At 33.8% G+C, this 26879-nt stretch overlaps 1 protein-coding gene across 1 annotated transcript in view; it reads right to left on the reverse strand.

Annotated features, from left to right (window-relative positions):
* Positions 1-2542: 2542 nt before the first annotated feature.
* Positions 2543-26879, reverse strand: part of LOC136033735 (zinc finger protein 236-like) — a 44828-nt gene continuing 20491 nt past the window's right edge. Inside the window, exons 6-14 of the mRNA XM_065714628.1 lie at positions 26424-26591; positions 24565-24714; positions 22341-22458; positions 20623-20759; positions 16371-17418; positions 13138-14535; positions 11599-11747; positions 5605-6334; positions 2543-3075 (exon numbers count right to left, since the gene is read on the reverse strand). Of these exons, the coding sequence (XP_065570700.1) occupies positions 2798-3075; positions 5605-6334; positions 11599-11747; positions 13138-14535; positions 16371-17418; positions 20623-20759; positions 22341-22458; positions 24565-24714; positions 26424-26591 (4176 nt within the window). The 3' untranslated portion in view covers positions 2543-2797. The remainder of the gene's footprint in view (positions 3076-5604; positions 6335-11598; positions 11748-13137; positions 14536-16370; positions 17419-20622; positions 20760-22340; positions 22459-24564; positions 24715-26423; positions 26592-26879) is intronic.

The raw sequence follows: 26879 nt of genomic DNA on the forward strand, positions 1-26879 counted from the left end.
TATCTTCAAACCATAGTCAGATTTCTACAAGACAGCGCTGGGTAAAAATGAAATATGTCGTTGTCTAATCCATCCATGATGTAATTTTAACTTAACGGCTTATTCGATAATTTAAAGAAAAAACATTAAAACAGTGGTACAGAATTATAAACGGAATACATAAAAGTCTCTGAAAAAATTAAACTCTGCAGTGGAATTCGAAACACTGCATTTGGCTGTGACTTCTCCCAATTTTACGAATTCCCTTACCTTTATAAATCTGGCTGACTCAATAATGGTCAATGTCTCAGTTTTTGGCATTGAAATAGAGCTTCAGCATGCTTACTGAAGCACATTCTTGTACAAGTCGAGAATGTAGTTAGTTCTTTTTCCATCGCCTGCAGTTTTGGAATTAGTTGGTCTGAGTTCACTTTTTTTTGTAAAATTTGTTTTTTGACTTTTCTGAAAATAAAGTTTTATGTTTCTTGAAGATTTTTTTGTGACGCCAAAATGTTTTGCATGACAATGCTCAGACTTTGTTCGTTTGAAACACCAGTAATTAAAAAAAGGGACAAAATTTATCAAAACAGGTTCTATTTTTTGTCAATTAGAATAGTCCAGATTTCCCAAGACCAATTGAAATTGAAATTTAGGATTTAGGAGAAACTCATTTCCTTAATTCCAAAATGCATTTAATTCGAGTCTATGCTCAAGGAAGGTCTTAGAAGCATGTTATGAGTTTTCTTGGTGCTTCAATAGTTTTCCAAGCAGACGTTGAAATTCTGACGTAGAGAAATTCTAGTTTGTAAAGATGGACACTTTCAAGAAGAAGCAGAAAAGAAGTTCCCTTACAGATCATTTGACAGCCCCCTAGTAATTAGGCTAATGAGAAGAAATGTTTCTACCTTTGTAACCCCCCCCCCCCCTACTTGAAGCAAATGCTGACCATGAAAAGGCACAGCCATGAGCCTATCTCTTATTTCCCACCAGGTTTGGGTGGGATTCAATGTCTTCTTCTTATAGAAGTGCTTATAGTAATAATATAGGATCCCTCTTCCTCTGTATCTTAGGTAGAATCAAACGAAAACTCCGAAGAATATAGACAGGAGTTTTACTAGTTTAGTTGAGATATGACCATATTTCCGATTATTATTCTGATGACATTGATTTGCCTGTCCATGTTTTCCTCCCCCATAGATTTCACATCGGGCCCTGACCCCAAAAGGCATAAATAAGACAATAGCCAGACTGTTTCGTTAAGATCCGGCAACTCTTTTGGTAAATAGCGCAATAACAACAATTCCTCCTCCCCCTCCCTTCAAAGAAAAGGTTACATCGTGTACGAAGTCACAACAGGTGGAACTAGGACACTTTACTCTCGTTTCTTAATTAGTATGACTAAGTCCTGACAACCCGGTTTAGTATAAGTTCTGGTAAGAAGAATTTAGAATTCTCCTCTCCGCAAAATGTCAAAACAGGCACGGACTCCCACAAGTAAAAATCAGGGCAGTTACTCTTACTCTCAAGCAAATTTGGCGGATATTTGATAGCCTCTTCTGTTAGATTTCCTGATGACCAGAATTCGGGGGCCTCTCCTCGACAAAGGTCCGGACCCCAAAAGGCATAACCAGCTCTAATTGCCCGAAAGTTTCATTTAGATCTACTAACTCCTTTTGATGAACAATACGAATTTAAGCACCCTTTTTCCCGCATAACAAATAATGACTATAAACTCTCAACCAAGATTCGATCATTATCTCTCGAAAATACGATGAAAAGAATTGAGGGAGATGATGGATTGTGTTTGGCCACCAGAAAGTCAAATTAAGACACTTCTTGCTTATCACAAAGGTTCATTGAAGTCCGGTAATCTCTTCAGGCAGATTTAGTGATGACAAAACTTTAGGGACCTCCCCTCCTCAGAGATATTGGGTCATGTATGGACACAAAAGAAAGCATAAATAGGACACTTATGCTTACCTTCCACCAGTTTTGGTGGAGGTTCGACTACTTGTTAGTTGTCCTGATAAAAATCACAAAAAATGAAAGCCAAAGTGTTGCATTTTCGTAAAATTATTGCAAAAAGATGGAAACTTGTGATAAAATCTTTAATTGTGATAAAAATTTTAGAAAAGAGTAATCTTTCAATAAAGAAGTAACTGACTTTATCTGGATAAGCATCACTGAAATATTTGGTTTTGTGGATTAGGCTATTAAGGACCAATCAAGGAAACTTTTGACCTTTGTGTAGGCTGCCATCGTCATCCCAGTGAATAGATTTTGTTTATTATTTGGAACGATCAAAATCACCGTGGATGCTAATAAAGAAATACTATATGACAAAAAATAAAATACAACATGACAAACTCGCAGAATAATATAATTAGGATCCATAGAACAAGTGAAATGGCCAAATTAGCGTCAGAATATTCTCCTCTTAAGAAGAAATATTCAGTTTTTATATCGAATTCTGAGATTCCTGGAGTTTGGCTATTAGGAATTATTTTGCGCATTTTTTATGTACAAGCTCTATTAACAGTAGGCCTACTACTCCTAATTTATTCACGAGTATTTCCAATATATGAAACTACTAGTGTAAAAAGAAACGAAAACACAAACAACTACAAATTGAGGCAACGTCTAGCCTAAATTTTCAGTCATAACCAACTATAAGTATCTTCAGAATATGAGCTAACACATCCAAAAAAACTTCGTATTCTAAAATCAAGAAATGGACTTAAGAACTCTATCCATGGATAAACATTTTCGATTAATTCAACAGTTCTGCATTCTTTTTTTTATGTATATAGAATCTATTCTAAGGACGAGGAAGATTTTCAGCGGGACCAAAACCATTGTTGATAACCTCAGTTGACAAGTTGCCCTCAGAGTGGATCAGTTCAGGCCTAATTGACATATCAGTATAATCTTCAACTTCATCACAATGGGTCTCAGGCAGCACCGCAACATAACAATCTTGGGACATTATTGATTCATCCCCGTTTGGTGCTGAAACAATTGCAAATTCAGGTTGCATTTCATTATCTTGTCTTTCATTTTCCTTGTCAGTGAGAAGGCGCAGAGTGTATTCGTTTCCTAAAATTAGACAATTAGCTTTACTTACATTGAAGAACAGAAGAAATACAAAAAAATAGAAGAATTTTCACATATTTTCTTACTATTTAAATTACTGTTTATTATTAGAAACACATATCAAAAGCATATGTAACACTTTCAATTCGAAAAATTGATATTTATTAGTACCTAAAATAATATAAGGTCAAATTTATTAATATATGTCGATCGTGTTATTAATAGATTCTACATCACTGCAGCTATTATCATAAAGTTTATTTTTTATAAATGCTATATACTGGTGCTTATGATCAACATAGCAGTGGATTTTCAGGGTTTACTAAAGGGAAAAACAGTTAGTGTATCATGAAGTTGCTTTTTTTTCAAATCGTTATTTCTGAAGATTTGGATCAAAACTAAAACTGTTATTGGGGAGTGAGCAATAGTTTTCAATAGTCGTTATTTAGAGGTAAATATTCAATATTAAATAATAAAAGTTTGTATAATATAATTATACGCTTTTACTTTCAGCATGTTTACCGAATAAATACCAGCTCAAAAAGGGGCTTGTAAGCATACTCAATTGCTGTCAACCCATTAACTTTTATCCTTGAAATAGATACTAGATCCCCGTAGGAAATGTATTGTAAAGAAAGTGGGGTTGAGAAGATAGCCTTCTTTTAGTAGCAGAGAGGGTAGGTTGTGTGGATAAGATTAGGCTCGAGGAGCAAATGTTCTTTGTGGACATGAATTGGCAATATCAGTCATTGCATAATTTAACTTAAATACATACGCGGGTGGCTACAGGTGCGTTTCAAGACGAAGAGCAAACATGCTCAACTTCAACAATCCATTATATCACCACACATGGTTAACAAGCTTGATTAGCAGGAATGTACACACACACAAATATATATATATATATATATATATATATATATATATATATATATATATATATATATATATATATATATATATATATATATATTTAAGAAGATTATTTGATAATCTGGATAAAAAAACATCCATAAATTTGGAAACTTTAAGTTTTTTAGGGGGGAGTACCGCTAAGATGACTTGCCATTTATTGAAGCATTAGGTCCTATCGACTACAATCAAATATCAAGTGTTGTTAATAAAAATATCGATATCGTTGTTGGCACATCGCAGTGAAGTTACGATGACCAACTGTTATCAGACATAAAGTATTCCGGTATGGCAATCACCGTCGACGACCAAATGGAAAGTATAGAGTATGAAATGCCTTATTCCGTAAACTAGACCATCACAAGAAAACAAAAAATTCAAGAAGTCGGAAATATAGAAAGACGCCGATTATTTCTTGGCGAGCCTCCGATTAAATTTTTGGGTCCCCTTCACCGGTTAAAACAGTCTACGCCGCCACCAAGACTATTTTAGCCACGACTTCGGTGACAATAACCAATAAGGCAAAGCTAATTGCCTTATTATATTTGTGGATTTGAATTACATTTATTTACGAGCTTCTATTTTGGAATTTCACAATTTTAGGATGGATAGTTTCATCTTTCCTATCTTAGCATTAAGAACAATTATTGGATTTAATATACTGGTTTATACTTGAAAAGGATAGAAGTGTTTGTTTTATTGAGAGGTCCTCAAAGACGTAAACCTTGAAACATGGGAAACTTTTACCTGCAATATGTGCAGCTAAATGGTGGTAATCTAGTGATTGCCATACCTAGGGATTCTTCATACTTTAGTGATATCTAATGTTTGTTTTTAGCATTAGCCTTTCTTGCCGTCTCGCAGGATCTTTTCTGTGTTTTCTTTGTTCTTTTCATATTCAAAAAAGGAAACTTGCATTTTTTCTGAAAAGGAAACGTTGCTTTTTGCAAAAACCATTCAAATACCTATGAATGAGATGGTCTTCTCAAAAAAAAAAGTCAAACGCAAACGCAACTTTAGTAGATTTATGTTTTTACTGATTTTCCCTGGTCAATCAGTTTTGGGCGATATCTTTTCTGATTTTTTCTCGAGCGGGAGATGTTTTTCTTTTATTAGTATATTTTTCTTTTAATAATAAAAAATATATGCTTAACGATTTATGTTTCAATCTTAATTAATTGATACATTTGACAATTCTATTATCATTTCCTATGATCAACTATTTGTTACATTTGCAAAAAAATAGAAAATATCCAAAAAAATTACAAAACATCCTAAAGAAATCTCCAAAATAAGATGAAAAGGTACCCCCCCCCCCAAAAAAAAATGATGCAAAAGATATTTCCGCGCGATAAAAAAAAGTGAAATATTAACCTCAGTATACGTTTTTTCGTAATTCTGACTTTTACCTCCCTTCCCCTCCAAATGATCAGACCTATGTGCATCCATGATTGTATGACCCGGAAACATAACCTCAGGAAATAGGGTTGCCTTCATCAGTGCAAATGCCTCCACAACAAAAACATTTAATTAGATTGCATCGTTCGGAGCAACCAGATAACAGGAGGGATAATTTCGTACCTCCCATCTGTGTGCCTGCAGTAGTTTTTTTCTACTTACCATGTCTGTTTTGATGAACTGGTACGTCAACTGTGTATTGGCTTAAATTCATAGGCATTGCATTGTAATCACTAGCTGTATGATGACCCAACTGGAATTTGTACGGTTGTGTATTTGCGTCTTTATCTGAAATGGAAGCTATTTCACCTGGAACAGACCTACCAGGCTCTGAAATAGTCTCCAAACTATATGTCTCCAGTTGATTTAATGACTTTTCAGCTTTAAGAGGCTGATAATGTTCAGATTCTAAATGAGACAAGCATCTCTCTTGAAATATAGAGTCACCTTGCATTCCATGTGATAAAGGTTGACTAGAATCGATACTGTGAAAAGCTAAATGGAGGGAGTAATCTTCAAAATCACTAAATTCAGCACCACAACTGCATTTTCTTGGATACGAACAGTCTTTAGTGTGAGCATTGAAAGTGGCATATGAGTAAAAGGCAGCTCCACAATGTTTGCACTTAATGTCTGGCGTTCTATGCACATAATTCTTCATATGCTTTGAATAGGAGCTTTTATGACGAAAACTTCTACTGCATATTTCACAAAAATAATCTTTGCCAATGCCATGCCTCGCAGCATGACGCTCAAGGTCACTCAATTTCTTAAACGAGGAATTACAAACAGAGCAAATGTTTTTCTTTTCACTAGATAGCGGTAGAGAAAATTGGACCTGAGTTGACATAGAGGCAATTTCTTGCTGAGGGATGGATGGTATTTCCACAGTCTGAAAAATAATTTAATGTAATTAAAAAGGGTGACAAGCATGTAAGAAGTGTGGCAGAAAAACAGTAACTCTAATTGATTTTTAAGGAGAATTAACATTTAACGAATAAAAAGCTGTTTAAACTGGATACAGGCTCATATCAGTTTCGACAGAAGAGTCTAGAAAATCATGAGAGCAGAATTGCTGGTGTTTTAACAGGGGTTTGATCCATGACAGAGCTAAGAGTCCTCAAAAGAAGTTAAATTTCAATTTCTTCTATAGGTCTATATCTGGATATAACCTTCAATGCACAGGTAGCAGGCACACTTTTATTTGTTATAGAATAGTTAAGACTACCAGGCCAGGATTTAAAAATAGGCTAACTAGGCCCGGGCCTAGGGGCGCACACTGCCAGGGGGCGCAAAATATTATCACCGAGGGATTTTTTTTCTTAACAAAAACTAGACTGCTGTGATTTATCGTCAAAGTGCCAGATGCACTCCGACGCCGCGCTGCCTGTTCACGGAACAATTATTCTAAAACGACACAGGAATTCCGCAGCCACTTATAAACTGTTAGATGTCTCTCAATTTCTCAACAAGAATGTCAGCTGAGACTTCGGAATCACCCCTCTCTTTCATTACTTTTGGCTCATCAGTTGCATTCTGTTCAGCGCTTCCACTATCCCCGAATGTTCGAGGATTTCCCCAAAAATCTCGCTAAAACGAAGCGGCAAGAACGCTTGGGACAACAAGTTCAAAGCTTTAAATCCGCCCCTGAAGATTATGTTAGTATTTGAAAAATACAAAAATATAGACACTTTATCAAAAGTGGTTCTTTGATCTTCGTGTGCCAAAAAAACAAACAAAAAAAAACATAAGAACAACTAATGTTTTCATTTTTACTTTTATTATTATCTCTGTTATTTTTTGGGTAATGCTAGGTGGCATTGGTTGTATGTGTTCTTAGGAACAAAATTTAGCTTCCCCTCTTGTCAGTTTCTCATACTGTTTGGGCTTCGATCATGGAATGTTAGGAAGGAAAAAAAAAAGTTAATTAATACTTTCAAATAAAACAGAGAAAAATATTATTATGTTTCGTTTCAGAAACAGAGCTGTAAAGTTGTAAGCATACAAAAATTAGTGGTTTCAATGTTTATTAGAACAAAATTAAGATCAAAATTAAACTTGATACGTAAGTACAATGTGTAATTGCATGCTAATTAATACAAATTGTATCTACTTGTTAGACACTGATCAGGACTACCAGACATTTCAGTGCATCAAAAACTTGACCTCGGAGATTTACTTACAGTTGGAGCAGATTTGAATTAGAATTTTGTTAACTACCACAAATGCTAATGTAGAGAAAGGTGTTGGTTACTACACGTACTTTGTTTACATGCTTTGTTTGCTGATGATATTGCTCTCGTAGCAGAATCGGCAAAAGACATGCAAACATTATTAAACGTAGTGGAGGAATATTTGGATTTGAAAGGATTAGAATTTAAAAAGAAGAAAACAGTAATTGTAGTTTTTTGGAAAGGTGGAAAATTAAGGAAAGATGATGAATCTAGATTTAAAGGTGATTTTATTAAGATTAATAAAGAATTCGTGTATTTAGGGGTTAAGTTTTTTGGAATGGTAAGTATGCACAGGAGGTTAAGCATAGAGTACAAATGGGAAATGTGTGCATGAATATTTTTTTTAAAGTGAGGTTGGAAAGATTTAGCAATCTAAGGGATTTAGCAATGCATAAATATTTATTTAGGAGTAAACTTCTCCCGGCTATGCATTACGAGTGTGAGCTGTGGGGTTTTAAAGAAAGTGAGGAGTTGGAGAGAATGCAAAGGAATTATTATAAGAGAGTTTTCAGGCCCATAAATCCACTCACAGTGCTGTACTGGGGGATATGGGACTAAGTAGGTTAATAAAAGTTAGGTTAATAAGAATGGTGAAGTTTTGGATAAAAATTCTAAGAAGTAAAAATAGGCTAGCGAAAGAAGCGTATTTTAGTTTGCTGAAGGATAAGATATAGGTAGGGTGGCCGCAGGGAATTAAAATTTTTTTAGATGAAGTAGGAATTTCGTATTGTTGGAATGAAGGTAATGGATCGAATTCAGATGCAGAGGTTGATAAGGTAAAAGAAAGGTTACGCAAGCAAGGACTACAGCATTAGCAGGCTCGAAAGGAGGCCTCAGTATCTCTGAGTCTGTATAGTACGGTGAAGGAAATGTAGGGAAAGAACTTTATTTTAAGTTGAGGTTGAAAAGGGAAGGAAATGGATTTTGAAATTCAGGGGAGGGTCTATTGGTATTGGGGAAAGAGAGAGAAAACTTAGGGGGGTCATAGTGTTAGCCCAGTCCCTTGTCCGACGTGTGGGGAAGATGATGAGGATATGTTTCATTTTTGGGGGAATCGTAAGGAATTGGCGGATCTGGGATTGTAGGATCAAGAGTTAAAATGACATTAAGGAATCTGGCTAAGTGTGTTGATGAAGGGCTCATACATCGTGAAAGATGTATCTTTTTGTAAATAATTTCGTGAAGATTAGGAAGTTTTCGGGAAGATTTCGTAAAAATTTTTCTTTTTAATTAATTTTTGTTGTTTTTTGTCGGTTTTGTTATGTTTATATTCTTTTTTTCTTTCTATAGCCCAACGGCTTTTTTGGAAATACATATATAAATACGTACTATTATAGAGCATCTTGAATCAATTGAATTGTGTTTGAAAATAAGCATTTTTTAAAAACTGATTCCAACAATTCAATTGTAGCTGAATTCCAAAACAGTAACAGAAATTTGCTATAAGAAATCTACTTATGGGTATAGAATCCCGTTTGTCAGAGAAGAAATATCCCTTGGATTAAGATTATTCTAACTTGATACATCCCGTGTAAATACCCCAATTTGGTGTATATCCCTATGAACACTTGTATTTGTAAGTTTTTGCCTTTCTACTTCTTGTTTGCTGAGAACAGTGAGAGAGATAGAAAGAGGGAGAAAGGGAGAGAGATATAGAAAGAAAGAGAGAGAGAGAAGAGACAGAGTTACATTCCACACCATTATGGGAAATGCGATCGGCGTACTTTCTAATTTAAGAAATAAAGTGTAGCTTTACTACAACAAATTAATCCTTCCCAGGATGTCCTAGATCCTAAAACAAAATTCAGGACTTCAAACCAACACAATGCTCTGACTGGTTAAATGCCTCTCAACCTTCAAAATAACAAAGAAGTAAAAATATTTTCACAGGCTATACAAAAAAAAGAAAACAAATGTAGCGCCTGAATTTCTAGGAATTAGAACTTGTTTGGTTTCACTTTTCTTTAAAAAAGCCCGAGCAATTAGCCCCTACGGTTTTCACCGTGACATGAAGCGGGACCAAAGGCTGCGCTGTTTTCCCAGAATTCAAAACCAAATAAGTTCAAAAAGGTTTCAAAAAAAGATAAACAAGAGAGTTTGAAAAAAGAATTAAAAGGAAAAACAGAACACTATAAAATTAGTTGTGACAATTTGAAATCCAAGTTGAACAAAATTTATACAGTACACTTGTGCAAACTAATGGAATCAAACACAGGTTTTTATAAAGACAGAATTCACACCGTGGAAGGATAGATGAAGTAAGAATTCGGCGTAAGTCACAAGATTCAGCAGCACAACTGTATTTGAAAAAGAAGCCGTTTCAAGTAATTCAATTGAAACTAGATACACAATCAGTAGCAATAATTTTCTGCAAAATTCGTGTTATCTACCATCACAGATAAAAATCCACTTAGTCATAAAACAATGCTTCTTGCGTCTCAATGTTTATGTTTCCTCTGCAAGTTTTTGGTATATTATTTTACTGCAGTCTACGCTTATTTTCTTTCAATGTTTTTGAAATGTGTAGTTTTTAAATTTTTGAAATATGCTTTAAAATTCTTTTTAGATTAGGCAATTGATATAAGTTTCGACTGTAGGCTTGTAGCAAAATCGTGTTTGATGGGGAACATAACCTTAAAGGCTTTAGAAGAAATAAATGTAATTCAATGTTTGATATGACCACTCTTCAGTCCAATTTACAATATCTTACAATAAAAAGACTGACCAGCGCAGAGATTAGTTATTCATTCGCAGCAAAATCCTTTTCAGCTGTGTTTAGCTTATGTGTTCAGTAATTTTCTTGGCCATTAAAAAAGGAACTACCTTTAGACATGTCAAGTCATAATAGACTACAGACAGCTTATGTTCTAGCAAGTTCGTTACGCTTTTTCTTTTATATCATCAGCACCAGGTTCCTAAGTAGTGTGGAGCATATTGACATAGGATCCAAAATCAGTAGTTTCGTTCAGAATATCTAATCCGAGTTGCTTCGACCATTTATTTTGTCATTTCTGTTAGATGCATAGTGGCTAATTACCTATTCGTGCACTGTAAGGTTTTCCGATATTATCTGGTACCTATTCAGGTAATACACCTGTGATACTGCCCAATCTTCTTGGGAGACAATGGGGCCTTTCGAATAAATTTACTTCTCTTAACCCAAACTACATCAAAATACGCCAGAATCCTTTAATAAAATTTTAGCCCAAAAAAACTCTTTAATATTTAATTACGCCATATGACTATTTGGGACCTAAACAATCAAACAATTTGAGCTTACATAATTTTGACGGTCTTATTGGCAATTAGAATATTTTTCTTTTTGTCTGTGGCTAATTTCGATATAAAAATTTGAAAGTCAAATTGTATAAAAAATAAAGGGAAGATAGAAGAATCCTTCAAAACCACGGACCCGGTTGCCTCCTTCATAGGTGACAACAACGTTGCTAAAGTGAACAAATAAAACATGTCTTTCTAACAACTCTAGGCACGTCAAAATGGCTTAATTTTTTGCTGGTGCTTTGCATACTTTCATCGCCACTTTTTACGACGCTATTGAACCTTAACTAGATGGGATCAACACATACTTTGATGAACTTTCACCCCTCCCAGAACACAGCTCCAGATAGATTTGCAGCATGAAACAAGGTCAAGCAATATAAAGACTAGATAAACATCTGTTTTGTTCATCACCTCATTCACTGTGACAAATGAGCCAAATCATGATGGGGGAAAATATCCTAGTTTTCCCAGACAGAAGACAGACTTATATCTCCAGACAGAAACGAAGGAAGTTATTTGCTTGATAGACTAACTTGTATAAAGGTGCGAAATATGGTATAAGCTCTTGTAGGGTCATAGATGCACAAGTTAAAATGAAAGGTTTAAAATCCACTAAAGAGAAATAAAGCAAAATGCTCACAACAACCGTAGGTCCCGGTTCTTCTTCTGCAGCATGAACTGTTAAAAAGTGTTGAGAAAAGCCTTGGTAGTCCTTAAATGCTAGTTCACAACAAGTAAAAACCTCATGTCCTTCTTTATGTTGCTCTTGCAAATGTTTCTTGAACTCACCTAAATTAGTAAATTTAAAATTAAAAGTCATATTAAAATCAAAGACAATATAATAGTACTTAAAGAAAGTTAAAAGAATATACAAGCGAATATGTCACTGATTTCAGTTTGCACGGCTGATATTACAGGTAGCGGACGTGCGATTATATATATATATAGACTAATTATACATATATTATATATATATATATATATATATATATATATATATATATATATATATATATATATATATATATATATATATATATATATATATATATATATATATATATATATATATATTTATGTACATCTATATATATATAATATATACTATATATATATATATATATATATATATATATATATATATATATATATATATATATATATATATATATATATATATATATATATATATATATATATATATCATATTTAAGACAAAATAATAGTACTTAAAGAAAGTTAAAGAATTAACTGGAGGGCGTATCCAGGATTTTTTTCGGGGGGGAGGGGGTGTTTTACACAATGATTTGTCGGGGGGATTAGAAAAACCAAAAATAAAAAAACGCATAGAAATTTGTTTATATCCATTTTTGTTACTTTTTTACGACTCAAAGTCTTTACGTTTTTACGGGGGTTCAAACCTCCTAACTCCCCTCCCTGGATATAGCCTTGATATATATATATATATATATATATATATATATATATATATATATATATTATATATATGTGTGTATATATATATATATATATATATATATATATATATATATATATATATATATATATATATATATATGTATATATACATATATGTGTATATATATATATATATATATATATATATATATATATATATATATATATATATATATATATATATATCAAGACCATATGATATTATATGATTATATAGAAAAAATACATAAAATACCAGGAGTACTAAGCATTCACGATGCGGAATTAGTCCTTTACAAAATGCCATTTCTACATTTATACAGCAGTTAAACGCTTGCTTGAAGGATTCAACATATTACTTTGATGTAAAATACCTCTTTTCCCAAGGAAGATGGATCCATATGAATGAGCAATGTAGAGCGAAACTATGCACTATATATATATATATATATATATATATATATATATATATATATATATATATATATATATATATATATATATATATATATATATATATATATATATATATATATATATATATATATATATATATATATATATATATATATATATATATATATATATATATATATATATATATATATATATATATATATGTATATAAATATATATATATATATATATATATATATATATATATATATATATATATATATATATATATATATATATATATATATATAAAATAAAAAATTACCAGAATCAAGGAAATCCATGAAACATAAAAGACACTTCTTAGCCGCATGCATTTTATCTTGATGTTTCGTAGCTGCAGCACGTGTCTTGAATGACAATGAACACAAACTGCAAGCAAAGGCCCTTTCCAAAGAAACTTCTTTACCCTCTTTCAATCTCTTACTATCTGAGATTTTCTTAGTCTGCTTTGATTTCATTTTACTTGGTTTTCTCGTTTGAGCTATCGACCATGTTTCGTCTAACTCATCGTCTTCAATGCATATTATATGCTTGTCAACTTGAACAGGCTCTAAGTTTTGCTGTACAACAACCAAGCTGTTGTCAGGAGCATATAGATGCTCTTGAGCATCACGCTGATCATTATCACAGACAAAAACAATTCTATATCCTTCGTTTTCAGTCGTATTATTCATTGCATCCCTTGGGTTTGAATGGGATATTTGAAGAAGCTGTTCACTGGAAATCAACATTAAAGATTCGGCTTCGTTATTTTCATTTGTATTATTTTTATTCGAGCCAACAATTATCAATTCTTCTTCTTCTTCTTCAGTTTTAACTTTATTGTTTCTTAATTGAAGTCGCTTTTTCAAGGGAAAAGCTCGGAGCAAACTCGGCGAGTCCATTCTTTTCAATCCAGAGCCGAGATTATCAACCATTTCTTCTTGATTTTCACTTTGACTTCCAGGATAGTTAATACTCGGCGCATTTACTTTATTAATAGGTCGAACATCAATGTTAGGGTATTCACAATCCTTGAGAAGTTGACCACCACCACAAGAAGGATGTCTTGATAAATTACTACCCGAATCCAAGGTGTCATTGTATTTGCTAAAACTGTACGTTGTACTTATCTCATACTGATCAGTACTATCACTGACACGAACACCTACCCTATCCTGCCGGTAGTTGTTATCATTACTTAAACATTGTATTGCATCATGTGTGGACGTTTGTTTCTGATATGTGGCAATAGGCACTTCATATTTAGCTTCCAAGCAAAGTTTGTCATCATTATCACTGAGAGCACTTTCAAAAGGCCTGCCTTTCTCAATCACTTCACCTAAATGAGTCATTATGTGCTTTCGGCAGCCAGAATAAGTTTTAAACATCTCTTGGCAGTAAGGACATAAGTAGTTTCTCAAATTATGTTTGTCCATATGTTTCCTTAGAGCTGTCTTGGTTCCAAATCTTTCACCACAGCCGTCGTTAGCACACACGTAAACCTCATTGGAGTTATGAATCGTAATATGCTCAGTTAATTCAGCCTTCGACAGGAAGAATTTGCCACATTGTTGGCATACAAATATACCACCGTCTTTAAGTTTCAAATTTGTAGAATCGATAGTGGTCAAGGAAACATTATGCGCAGTTCCAGTCTGAATAGTAGCTGAAATCGATCCTAGAAAAAATAGAAAGTATGAAAAAGCAAACAAGAAAACCAGTTTTATATCGACAATGGCTGCGTTCCCCAGCTTCGCAATGATTTCCCGTTTTTTAATTCAAAAATGAAACTAAGTGCGTATAATAGTACTGGATTAAAAAAAAATTAAGTGTGTTGAATACTTAAAAAAAATTGCATCTGACCAATGGTCTGCAAAACACAGGTGCTGATTTCTTGATTCTCTGCGTTGGGCCGGGAGTGCAATGCGTACTATTTACAGAAAATTCGTTTTACGTAAAATTCGTGAAAAGATTGAAATAAATTTAACGTAAATATAACATTGACAAATACGTTGAATCAGTTAGACCCTTGAGTAGCTTCCTAAATTCTGGGAAGGGTAGGACTCGTGGCAATTTAGGTAGCGGTGTGTTTATATGCCTTGATCTTGTACAAAGTTTACTTTGACCGAACCCACCAACAGTTTTTTGAACCGTTTATTGGGCATCGTAACTCAATAGATAATCGTAACTCAGAAATTTTCCTTTCGAAATTTTCCTGAAACTTTCGTTTCGGTTTTGGCAAAACATATTTTCCACCACCCTGACTATTCAGTAGAATTTGATTATGACACCGCTATTTCGTTAGGGGCTTGACACAATAGGCTAGAGAATCCATTAAAATAATAAAAAAATATCTTCGCTAGTCTTCCAATAAATAGAGATGCAGGTAACTTAAATACTGACTCGACTTACGGCGTTCTTCTTAAAAGTGAACCTACAGGTAGTAATGTTAATAAGGTTTTATAAAATCACAAGGAGACTAGTTTAAATATAAGAACAAGGAGAATTGCAGCAGTGGAACCAAACAGAAGGATTATTTCGCAACGAAATTATTAATTTTATATTCATTTTCTTTTATTTTATCCAGTCGCTTCAGTTTGCTCAATGAAGTAACTCGCAACTGTATACAAATTCTTCTGTGGTGCTCAATCGCAGTAGTATTAATTGTATATATAGAGATTATTTTAGATTTTATCTTTGTTCTTCGTCTATATTTAGCGTTCAAGACGCCTTGTTTTATACAGGCGAAATATCGCATCATTTTAGTTCGGCTTTTTCCTCTACTGGCCGTAGTCCTGTTTGTTTCTTCACCTTGAGATGTTTTTTTCTCTTTCTTTGTCATGGCTGGTCAGTTCGGCTTTAGATCTTTCATTCGCTAAGTTAGCTCTACAGAAACTCATATAGTATACAGCCTCGTTTAACATCACTGTATGATGTGTCATATTTTCATTGAGACTAATTCCAGTTGTTGGGTTGTTTCAATTTATTGGGTTGGGACTTTTATTGAATAGCAGAAAATCGTCCAAAAAACAAATTGAATATATCAGTCGCGAGCTAGACCTGTATTGACACTTTTTGAAATTTTAAAATCAAAGCCAATCATTGGCTCTTTTCCAAACACATCAAAAAATTTTGTTTTTAGTTGAACAGCAAGCAGCATTCCTATTATTTTTTTAAAAGGCAATTTAACCCATGCGTCTTTTTAACCCATGGCTCTAGGGAATATTCTCTATACTGAAGCCAATACAACAATTTCACATAAAATCATACATGTTTCCCCATACCATATACTTCGTGATTGTAACGGTAAATCAAAGCCTGAAATAATTTGTTTTCGTATATTTGAAAGAATGTTCACTGAAAAAAAGAGGGCATTCAGAAAGGGAATATTTGGACAAATAATCGACTGACAAAAACTTTCAGGAATTTAAGAGTAGCTTTTTAAGCAGGATATTTTGCAATCTAATTTAAAGTTATTTGTATGTCAAAGCACAATTGGAGAAAAAAACTTACCATTTTCCGAATTATCTTGGATCCTTATGGGATTTTCTAGCATCTCATTGGCTTTGGCTCTATGCTCCGATAGATGATTACAGAATTCGGCTTTATCTGGGAAAGAGACCTTACATATGGAGCAGGGAAGACTTTTGTTATCGTGTTTCAAACTATGAGACCGCAGAAGCCGCTTATAAGAAAACTTCTTTCCGCAGATATTACATTCATAACCAGGCTCTTGGTGGATATGTTCGTGCTCTTTTAACGCACTATTATTCGAAAAAGAAGAATTACAATAACTACAATGAAAAGGCTTTTCTTTGTTGTGTATTCGAATATGTCGGACTAAATCATTCACTTTTTTGAATCGCCGGTTACATTTTAAACAAACAGAATATTTGATCCCATCTTCAACTAAGAGGCCTGTTTCATGAGCTTTGTTTGTATGAGTGTCTATCACTGTCCGAATTTCCAGTTTTTTTGACACGGGTCTCAAAGGTAACGTCTCTTTTTCCTGCATTAAACGGTCTAATATAGCTATTTCATCTTTATGGGGTAATGTAAGCATTCTAGAGACATCTGCATTGAGATCAGAAGCATCTAAATGTACTCGTGTGGTAGATGGGTCATTTACCTTATTTTCTGGTGACCATTCAACAGAAACTACAGTTTCGTCAAGTATTTTGGACTTCTTAGCAACAACATCAATTCCCTTGACTTGAACATTGTCCAGATTCTCACCTTGGTTTATTATTGGTTTATTTTGAGAAGCCACCCCACTATTAATTACAGAATCACTCTCAATAGAAATATTTACACTAATTTGATCCGAGATTTTTCCTTTTAAATTTACCAATGTTTCACTTGCATAGGTTTCACTTAAAAGCACGGAAGTAGAATCGCCTTGTAAGTTGTTTCTCTTTGCATCATTATGGAACTGGTCAGCGTTTTGAACGTTGCTGGCATTCTTAACTGGCATATTCAAAGAGCCAGGCATATTGACCGAATTTTCAATACCTTTTACCGATCCCAACATAATTCCTGTTCCCATTGCTCCAAGATGCCGCTAAAAAGAAAAAATAAAGAAACAAACAAAGGAACACGGTAATTTACAATCCTGATGAAAGTTAAGCAAAAATATTCTGGTATAGTCCTACTAAGCAAGAAAGTCCTGTAATCAAAATCTTATGTAGAGAAAAAAATAACTTCAAAGTTTCAGAGACTGAACACAACTCTAACGCTGGAACAATGTTACCGTTACCGTCTTTCAAATCGTATTGAAAGACGTGGGTTACCAAGTCTGGGACAAAGTTACCGTCTTTCAAAGTTACCATTTTCTTGAAAGAAAATGCCAGTTATCGCATTCACTTTATATTCATTCCATCGTATTATATAGTATTCGTTTTCTTTCATATTGACACAAAAACTTTCCCCCTATCTTCAATAAAAAATATTTACTTTGTTCTTTCATAGTCTTCGTCTGCAAAAAAAAAGTTTCGGAGGTTTAACATAAATAAAGTCGGATACAGCTTTTTCCCTTGCTAATAGTAACTTTTTCACAGTAGGGCACATGCCCAATATATACACAATCGAATGTACGTTTTCAATCGAATAGTCAACGCTAAAGATACAACACGTATACAAGATTTTTCTTCAAAACACATGATGCACCATACTGTATGACTTATTGCACAGATTTAAAGCTCCCGATTATTTTTTTTTCATTTTTTCTAATAACCTTTTTTTAAATTTCTCAATTTATATTTGAAGTCCTAAGTATAAGCAATATACTAACCCGTGCCACAATTACATACATAAAACAAACAAACAATATTTCAAATAAGAATGAAAAGTGACATTAAAACTTAAAAGGACAGAAATGTTCTGGTATATGATGGGGATTACCCCTCCTCCCATCCCCTCACTTGCTGCACCAAAGTTTTATTAGTGCTTTACTCAAAGAGTTTTTGAGTGCAACGAGAAACAGGGCAATGAACTGAGGCTTTGATTTTCAACAACCTCTTCGCGCTTATTTTGAGCCCCACCTTCTCTAGTACAAGAATTCAGACCCAAACAGCCGGGACGTCCGAAAGAGGGGCATACCCAGTTATGTCGAGGATGATATAATATGCTCTTTTGTGCTCTATTCGATCGCGAACTTTGCTATGGGTGGGTAACAGTTTGTCCATACTTTTTTGATCATTTCTGAGGTTATTTTAATCTCTTTTGACATGCCATCTTTGATCATTTTTACCATTGATAAATATTTTTAAATCATTTTTTTCATTCTTTCTCTTTATATTTTGATTTTTTTTTAGATGTGCTTAAGCCAGCCACTTGCTATTTTAGCGAATAATTTGGAGGTCTTTCAAATTTTTTACCTAATTCGGATATCTAAAACACCAAGGACAATCAATTTTTACTTAGAGGATATGTAATCATACTACGCTGAAATATAATACTTATATAACTAACAAATGATATGGCTTTCCCGCCCTTTAGCTAGCCAATTTGTAACACCATTCATATATATTTAAAATCATTGCAAGATTCCAGTTTTAACAAGGTGCAACAAGTCCACCTTTTTTATTAAAATACATCAATGAATATATAATTCAATGAATGAATATATAAAATATATGAATAGTCAATCGCATATTTCGGGACCCTTGCACCAGAGGCTGCATAAATCCTTTTACCCATGGAAGTTTATTTTCGAACTTTTTGAGTGAAATGAATATCTTGAATTTTGATATGTTATAGGGAATTATCAGAATGTCTGGGGCCAAAGCAGGATTGACTGCCCCCAAAGCATCTTTGCCTTTAAAAAGAGCAATAAAACTTCAGACTGAACTAGCCACCTTTCACTTTTTTAGGACTACCTCTTTCATACTAAGTTACTGGGGAAAAGAAACATGAGAGACACATCGCTCTTTACTTACTCATCGCTAGTGTTTTGACCCTGATGCGCTTTTTAGGAGGAGCTACCATTTTTTAGGTGCTGCGCTTTTTAGGAGTGCACTGTTACGAAGAAAAGTTGTATCTTACTTGGGAGTAAAACATAATGTATCACGGTTAGAAAGAATTGACGGCTTTAAAACAGGCGCTTTTTTTTTTTTTTTTGCTAAGCATGGGAGAATCAACGACAACTTAGTTGCACGACTTCGTGTGTAAATCACGATCTTTATCCATTGTTACTTTGATAGCCTTGTACCTTTCAATAGTGAGTAATATTTTAGGTCATTAGCAGTATTACTTGGGATTCAGAGATCAAAATTGATTCCAGAAGGAGACAAAAAAAATTAATAAAAAAAAACAACAAAATTATGTTTCGGGTAAAAGCACTACAATAGCACTCGGGTTACAAACAATATAGCCCATTTTTTGTTTTATTCTCGAACTAAAACATTTAGAAAACTTATTCTCTACTCTACATTGAATTAAATAGAAACACTACAAGAAATTGTGACTGAGATGGGGAGTTAAATACCCCTACTTAGTACGCGATGACACTAAATTCATCCACTACCTATTTTTGCATTATATCAGTGCTAAGCATGCAAACATACGATTTGATTTACTGTACAATGTAGGGGACTGTAAACCTTAGACAGTGATTTCCGACAATGGCCATTTCATTGGCATGCAACAAGTCTGTAGTGTTTAAATCTAAAGCTTTTAGCCCTTTTGGTGTGATTTCCATCTCTTCAAGCTCCCTTCTGCAAGAAGTATTTAAAGTTTTTTGACATTATACTATCATCTATGATGGTCACTTAGAAGACATTACCGATTATGTTCAAATGAGCCCTTTCCTAGTGTTCTACAACCACTACAATCAGAGAAAAAGAAACACATGAATAGCATCTGCGTTACCCATGCAAAAATGTTATGTTTCTTGTTACTTAATATAAGGCTGAAAGAGTCTATAACATCAAGCTAGGAGGTTTCAACAATGATGATGACATTTTTTTAGGATTTTCGTGCTCTTATTCCAACCCCCACGGGTTTATTTTCGTAATTACAAATTACTGTCCCGTTGGATATGAAGTTAAAGTATTGTTTTCAAAACATTGTTACATGGGAAATTTTTGTCATTTGACTGTTTCTTTCAAAACCGTTTATTTCTTATTTTGGGCTACTATGGGCTACGTTTTTATCTTTGCCAGGTTTTAGCTACTGCTGCAACCACAACATTTTGATTTTGGACGACGCAACTTTGATTTAACTCATTTATTCGGATTCTCTCTCTCTTTTTTTCAAAAAGTCTTACCAAATGCGAAGGATGTTCCTTAGTGCAGTGGGCAACTAATGAATGTTGAGCCTTGAAAGCACGCTTACACACATGACAGATCAAGGGCTTAGTCTTGCAATTTAGATGAACACTGTTGATATGAATTATCAAATTAACTGAAAAGAAGAAGAAATATAAGCATAGGTGCACTCACTTTAGGTCTTTGAGGAGGGAAAGCTAGTACCAAAAAATCTTTCAAGGGATCCAGTACTCAAACTGCTTTTTCGGCCTCAGATTTATATATATTCTCACATTCTTCTTGATTAAGAGTTGCATGGTGTGATACAAATTAGACTTTAGAGGATCTTATTTAAGAGGCCAAATTTCCTAAATATACTTGTCATGTGATTTTTCTCTATTTTATGGCATGTTTTTGCGCAATTCGTTCATTTTTTTTTGTCCATTGTTGCTGATTTAAATATTACCCATTTTTACTTATTTAGTACCGGCAAGCCCCATTTCGGCATACTAAATTAGACAAATTAATTGTTCATGTAAAAAACAGAGCTTTCAACATGCCAAATTATATGAACCGCAGTAAACTGTCGAAGAGTAAAGAAAAGGGACAGCACATATACGAATATAAGTTAAAGGATAAAAATGACACTGATAGTGGTTATAAATAAAGAATAGACTAGCTGTAGATTAATAGTCACAAATTCTAAGGTGAAACTGATTGAATGATAGCACAAAAAATAAAGTGAACATTAAGTAGCGAGCTTCGGTAAGCTTGGAAAATTCTGACGGCCACCCTTTGATTTGTTGATAATTATAAACCTGGAAACTTCCTTAATCGGTCACTAATTATTTTAAATGGTTTTGCATTTTTCCGTGTACAATCTGACAAATCCCCCACAATGAAGAGGGGGGGGGAGCAAATCTGTATTTTTTCAGCTTTTTTTAAATTAAAGACAAAAAAAAGGCTTTTTTCAGTGAGAATACCCTCAAAAGAGAAATTTTTCGAAATCTAGAGGAGAGGAAAAAATCTGAGAATGCACATTTGCCGCTTGCGAGCTACTGATTCTTGCAGCCATGTGCCAGCTTACAAGCAACAATTTTGGTTCATCAATGTTTCTTCTATTAGGATAACAGTATGCTATAACATCTTACTTTTCAATGAAAAATAGATGGTGCTAAATTTCTTCAAAAAAATTTGATCCAGCTCCAGTTCTTCCCGTTTGTCTATGTTTCGGCCCAAGTAGTTTTAAAGGAGCAAAAGGTCATTGTCGCTATGTTTCTGTTTTAATATAAATTCTGTTTTATTACGTCACAACTAGAGTTGTTGAAATTACTACAAACTTCATGCTCTTTTGACGGTTATATAGTCCTGTTTTTTGGATAAAAAATTTACATTTTGATATATTCTTACTTCAAACGAATTAAAAACTAGGTGCTTTCTACGATCCAAAAGTGACATCTTTTAATCTAGCAAACAATTCTACGTTTCCGCAAATTTTATCGTTTCCTCATTTTCATAAGTCAATCTGTGCTTCCGCTCACTTATTAGGACCTTCCTTAGCAACAAATCAAGCAATGAGGAAACGCCTTTACCTGATTACCTATTCCTTCAATAGCGGAATTGCAACAAATAAAAAAAGAAACCATTTAACCTTTTCAGAAAATTAATCAGCCCTATGTAAAAGTGAGTTTACCTTTCATGACAAAAAAAACACTGATAGATACAAAACTGAGCTTACCTTTCTGAGCAAATGCCGAAGGACATTTATCACACTTGTAAGGAAATACTCTAGAATGTAGTCTCATATGAAATATCAAGCTATTTGACTGACTAAATGACTTCCCACATTCAGAGCACTGAAAAAAAGCTTAATTTTCAAAATTATGAAGAATATATAAGAATCTATAACTTGGTAGATCCTTCTAGGTAATATTTGACCTTTCCTTTGATCTTTACTGCGTCTTAGATAATATGGGTTCCCCCCAAATTTTGAATTATCCTCATTTCCAACTATTATGGCCTTAAATGTAACTTATGTTAATAAATTTGACATAAGCCAAGTAAAAATAAGCCAAAAGTAACTGTCCTACTAACTCCTACTTTCCCCTCTATCAAGGTCACTTCTATTAATCTTCATTCCTTTAGAGCAAACTTGCCTCAGATAATGAAAAGAAAACTAATTTTTCTTAAAAAACGATTGGTTATTTTTATTTGTCTTTGGTTTCGTTATGTAAAACGTATTTGATTATTGAATTTCATTTCGTCTCTTACCTTCGGATTTTGAGCTTAGTATTTATGTTCTATCTATTTCATATGAATAAACTTGTAATATATAATTTTTGACGTTTTTTAACGTTTTATTCACGCTTTCCTTTTCTCGGGACTTTGGGCACTAAAATCATCAAATTAAATCAGATTCTCTTAAGCTCGGCTTCAAGCTTGGAGACGAGTTCTAATGTCTCAGTAAAAGTATACCAAGAATAGAAAGCCGATCGATCGCGGTATTCTAAAATAAAAATGACTAGAATCGTAATGGTTTTAAAAATATGGATTCACTTTCGACACTTTTTAAACTTTTTAAACTTTTAAGTTCTCTTGAAAACAAGACACGGTTTATTGAAAGAATTCCCTTTATTTTCAAAATCTTTTCCTTCTGGCGTGCGTATTCTCCTTCCCATAGCTATTCCCTTTTCTTCTTTATTTATCTGAACTTTCTCTCTATATACACTGGTTTTTGAGTCTAGACAGGAAGCACAATTTAAGCTTAAGCATCACAGAAAAAGAGGTTTAAAAATAAACTATATTTAGTTTACCCATTAGAAATGCCTTTCTAAAAAAAATCGTAGCTTGTTACAATTTTCCACTTTCCGTGTAATCGCTAGCTCAGTTAATATTTCAATTATTTTCAAAAATTTTTGCTTCCCTTTGAGACTCAGATTTAACCCCGTCAAAGAAAACAAATAGATCAATGGAAATATCGGTCTCAGATATTTATAACTAGAAAAAATGGTCTTTTCTAACATCTGGGAGCGTCTACAGCATGAAATTCCCTTTTTAGCAAAAGACAGAGAATCCCCCTGTTGCAAAGTACCTCATATTGCTCAGTTCTTTTTTTTAAGCCTATGCTTAAAACTACAATAATAAATCCGATTACTATTAACAAACTAAGATAACAGAAAAAAGAAACAAAATTATAATTTAATAATTCTCTATTAAAGTCAGAATACTTGTATTTTAATTTAATAATTTCATATTCAATAATTCTTTTTCAGGGATGTGGCCGATTACTCAGGCACAGCAAAAAAAGTCCATGCCATTCAAACTAGACACCTGTGTCGAATAGAAAATGGTATGGCTTCAAATGGTACGACAAGGTCTGCAACACTGACATCCCGACACCTTCAAGCTGGAAAATCTTTCTACTCAAGCAGAAACCCGTTCCCTGAGGTAGTAAGGCCACCTACTCCACCTCCCGCCAAGCACCCCTGCAAGGATCACCACAGATTTAAACCTCTTGGAAAATGGCTGGCGCGGTTCTAGAGGGAGACTGCGCACCAGGTGGGCTGATTTAATAAACCAACGACTCTTCTGCCGCAATATAAACCCAAACGAGGCCCCATCACTACCCTGGGATAGGACCATCCGGAAAAGACTGACTGACTGTCAACTAGTTCCCTCTACGCTGGCAACCCTGCTGAGCAAGAGCGTTAAGCCAAAATTCAATAATTCTGAATCATCAAAAAGACCTTTCAAAAACAAATCAAAACAAACCTTGACTGTGGTCAGAGATCAAGACCAATCATGACTGATCGGTCACCTATAAAAATTACGTTTGAAAGTTGAGTAATGCCCAGACCTTTTGGATGTAACAGAGTAAATTTTATTCATAGTTCCAACGATAAACAATTCTAAAGTTGTAGGCTGACATTAAAACTACTCCATAACCAGCATTTTATTCATACCTTAAATGGCTTTTCTCCCGTATGAATGCGCTCATGGCGTATCAATAAACTTTGTCGTTGAAACTTCTTGGGACAAAATTTACATACCAGATTCTTTTTGGTACCTTTTTTAGCTGGTTTGGGTTTCCTCATCAGGGCTTCTTTTGCAACCTAAAAGGAAGATAAGTTGTATAACCTAATCACAGTTGATATTCCTTTTTTTTAAGCATTCATAAGATTTAATCACGTCCCTACGTATTTAAAAAGTGAAGTCAACTGGTCTTACTGGTGACCTAAGAAGGCAGCATCCAACTGTAATACTGAGAGATATCACAGCATGTGTGTTCTATGCTTCAAATTTCAAGTTTATTATTATGATGGGCTGACCAAATTGTGCCAAAGCCCGGGTCAAAATGGCCCATTGCTTCAACACAGAAAAAAAAACTGTTTGGGGACTAGGGTGGATTTCCCCGTCCTTACCATATGCCCTGCCAGCTTTACATCACACTCCACAACGACATCCTCCAGCTCAACATCCAAATTGTGAAGTGTATCAAGCCACTCCCTAGTCTCGTCTGGACTTTGTTCAATTAGACGCCTTTTTATTTCCACGCCAATCATCTGTCACCTTTGACAAAATGGGAAATCAGATCTTTCATTTCGTGTGAGTTGACTCCAAAAATTCCTAATTCTAGTAATGGCTTGAATTTATTTTAACATGTGAGTTACAGCGTTATCGATTTGATTCAGGAATTTATTCCCAGCCCTTTATTATCCTACTGAATTTATAGTTAACACAAAAGGATAGGAAGGAACTTTACAAAATCTATAAAAAATCTAAGGGTCAAAGCGTCCAAGTTCAACTTTCTACATTCTTATGAATCGGACTCGAAATTGAGGGGAGGAAGTTTAGCTTCGGTTTACATTTGAGCAAGACTCTTGCTAATAGAACTTACGGTAAATTCCAAACTATAGTTTGAATTGATGTTGATAGTCAAGAAAAAGCGTAAAATTACGAAAGTATTCTAAAATTTAACTTATAAAGATAAAAATAATACTCATAAGAATGTTTATGTTCAACAGAACTTGAACAACGAGTAAAAGCCATACACAAAAGAAATAAATCCCCAGAAGTTTTGCTAAGTTTCATTGAAATATTTGATTTTGTCTTTGTTCAAAAACGCTTCAGGCTAAGATAAGAAATTACGGACTAGGATTGTCTGGAATTTGATAAAATATATAAATGGATCTTCGAGTTTAAATATTCCATTCCGACGAATAATAAATTCAGTACTGTCAATATTCCTATTTTCCCATTCAGTTTCTCAAACACCACTCTCCGATCAAACCCAAACTCCTTGTCCAATTTATCATTTGTGAAAATTCCCACCATCAAACGGCCAGGGATTTCAATATATGTACATTCAATTCAAGTTAGGACTTTTAACAATGTGATCAATGTGATGTGAATAAGTCTAAAGGTGACGAAGTATATATATAGGCGTCCTTTGCCTTATTTACACATGATTATGTGATCAAATAGTCTAGCTTAGAGAGGATCATGAAAAGCTAGAATGCTTTTAAGCTACTCGAAATTGTGCTTGCTGATGAATCTGAAAAGCATTTGCACGTGTTGTATCATATTTTAGGAATCATGTTGACGTATCTGTGATTCATAATTCCACCTCCCTTCCCAATTACCCTTTGGTACCCGTTATTCATGCTGGCAACAGATAGAAAGCTCAATTTTTTCCTTTTCCTGAAAAATTGGCTTTTATGAACGTACGAGATATACAAATAGTAACTGTAATATTAGCCTGTCAAATTTAACTCCCTGTGGAAATAAGTCTAATTCTAAAAGAAATGGATGTAAAATTTACCAAACTATGTGTGCCAAGATGATCTCGCAAAGCCTTCTGAGTGGAAAATGATTCATTGCATCTGACACAGCCATATCGAGATATCTGATTGGGTTGAGGATTTTCTTCCATGTTATTGCCATGTGACTCTTTGCCGTGTTTCGATCTCTCATGCACCAGTCTATCAAACTTAGACAAGAGGAAATTTTAAATTACCAAAAACAATAATACTAGTGACGAAGAACGAAATTGAAAGAAGGATTAGATTGTAAAAATAGCCCTTTTTAAAATATAAAGAATTTGTTGGGGCTGGCTGTAAGCCTTATTTGAGAATCAGTAATCATTTTATCAGCAAATATAAAACTATAAATATAAAACCTTCATAAAACATAAAACATAATAAAACATATAAAAACATAAACAAAATATAAAACCTTCATCAGGGCTGACACTGAGAATTTAACCTGTAAAAAGATT

The sequence above is a fragment of the Artemia franciscana genome, chromosome 12 (genome assembly GCF_032884065.1).
Source record: "Artemia franciscana chromosome 12, ASM3288406v1, whole genome shotgun sequence".
Taxonomy (NCBI): Eukaryota; Metazoa; Arthropoda; class Branchiopoda; order Anostraca; family Artemiidae; genus Artemia; species Artemia franciscana.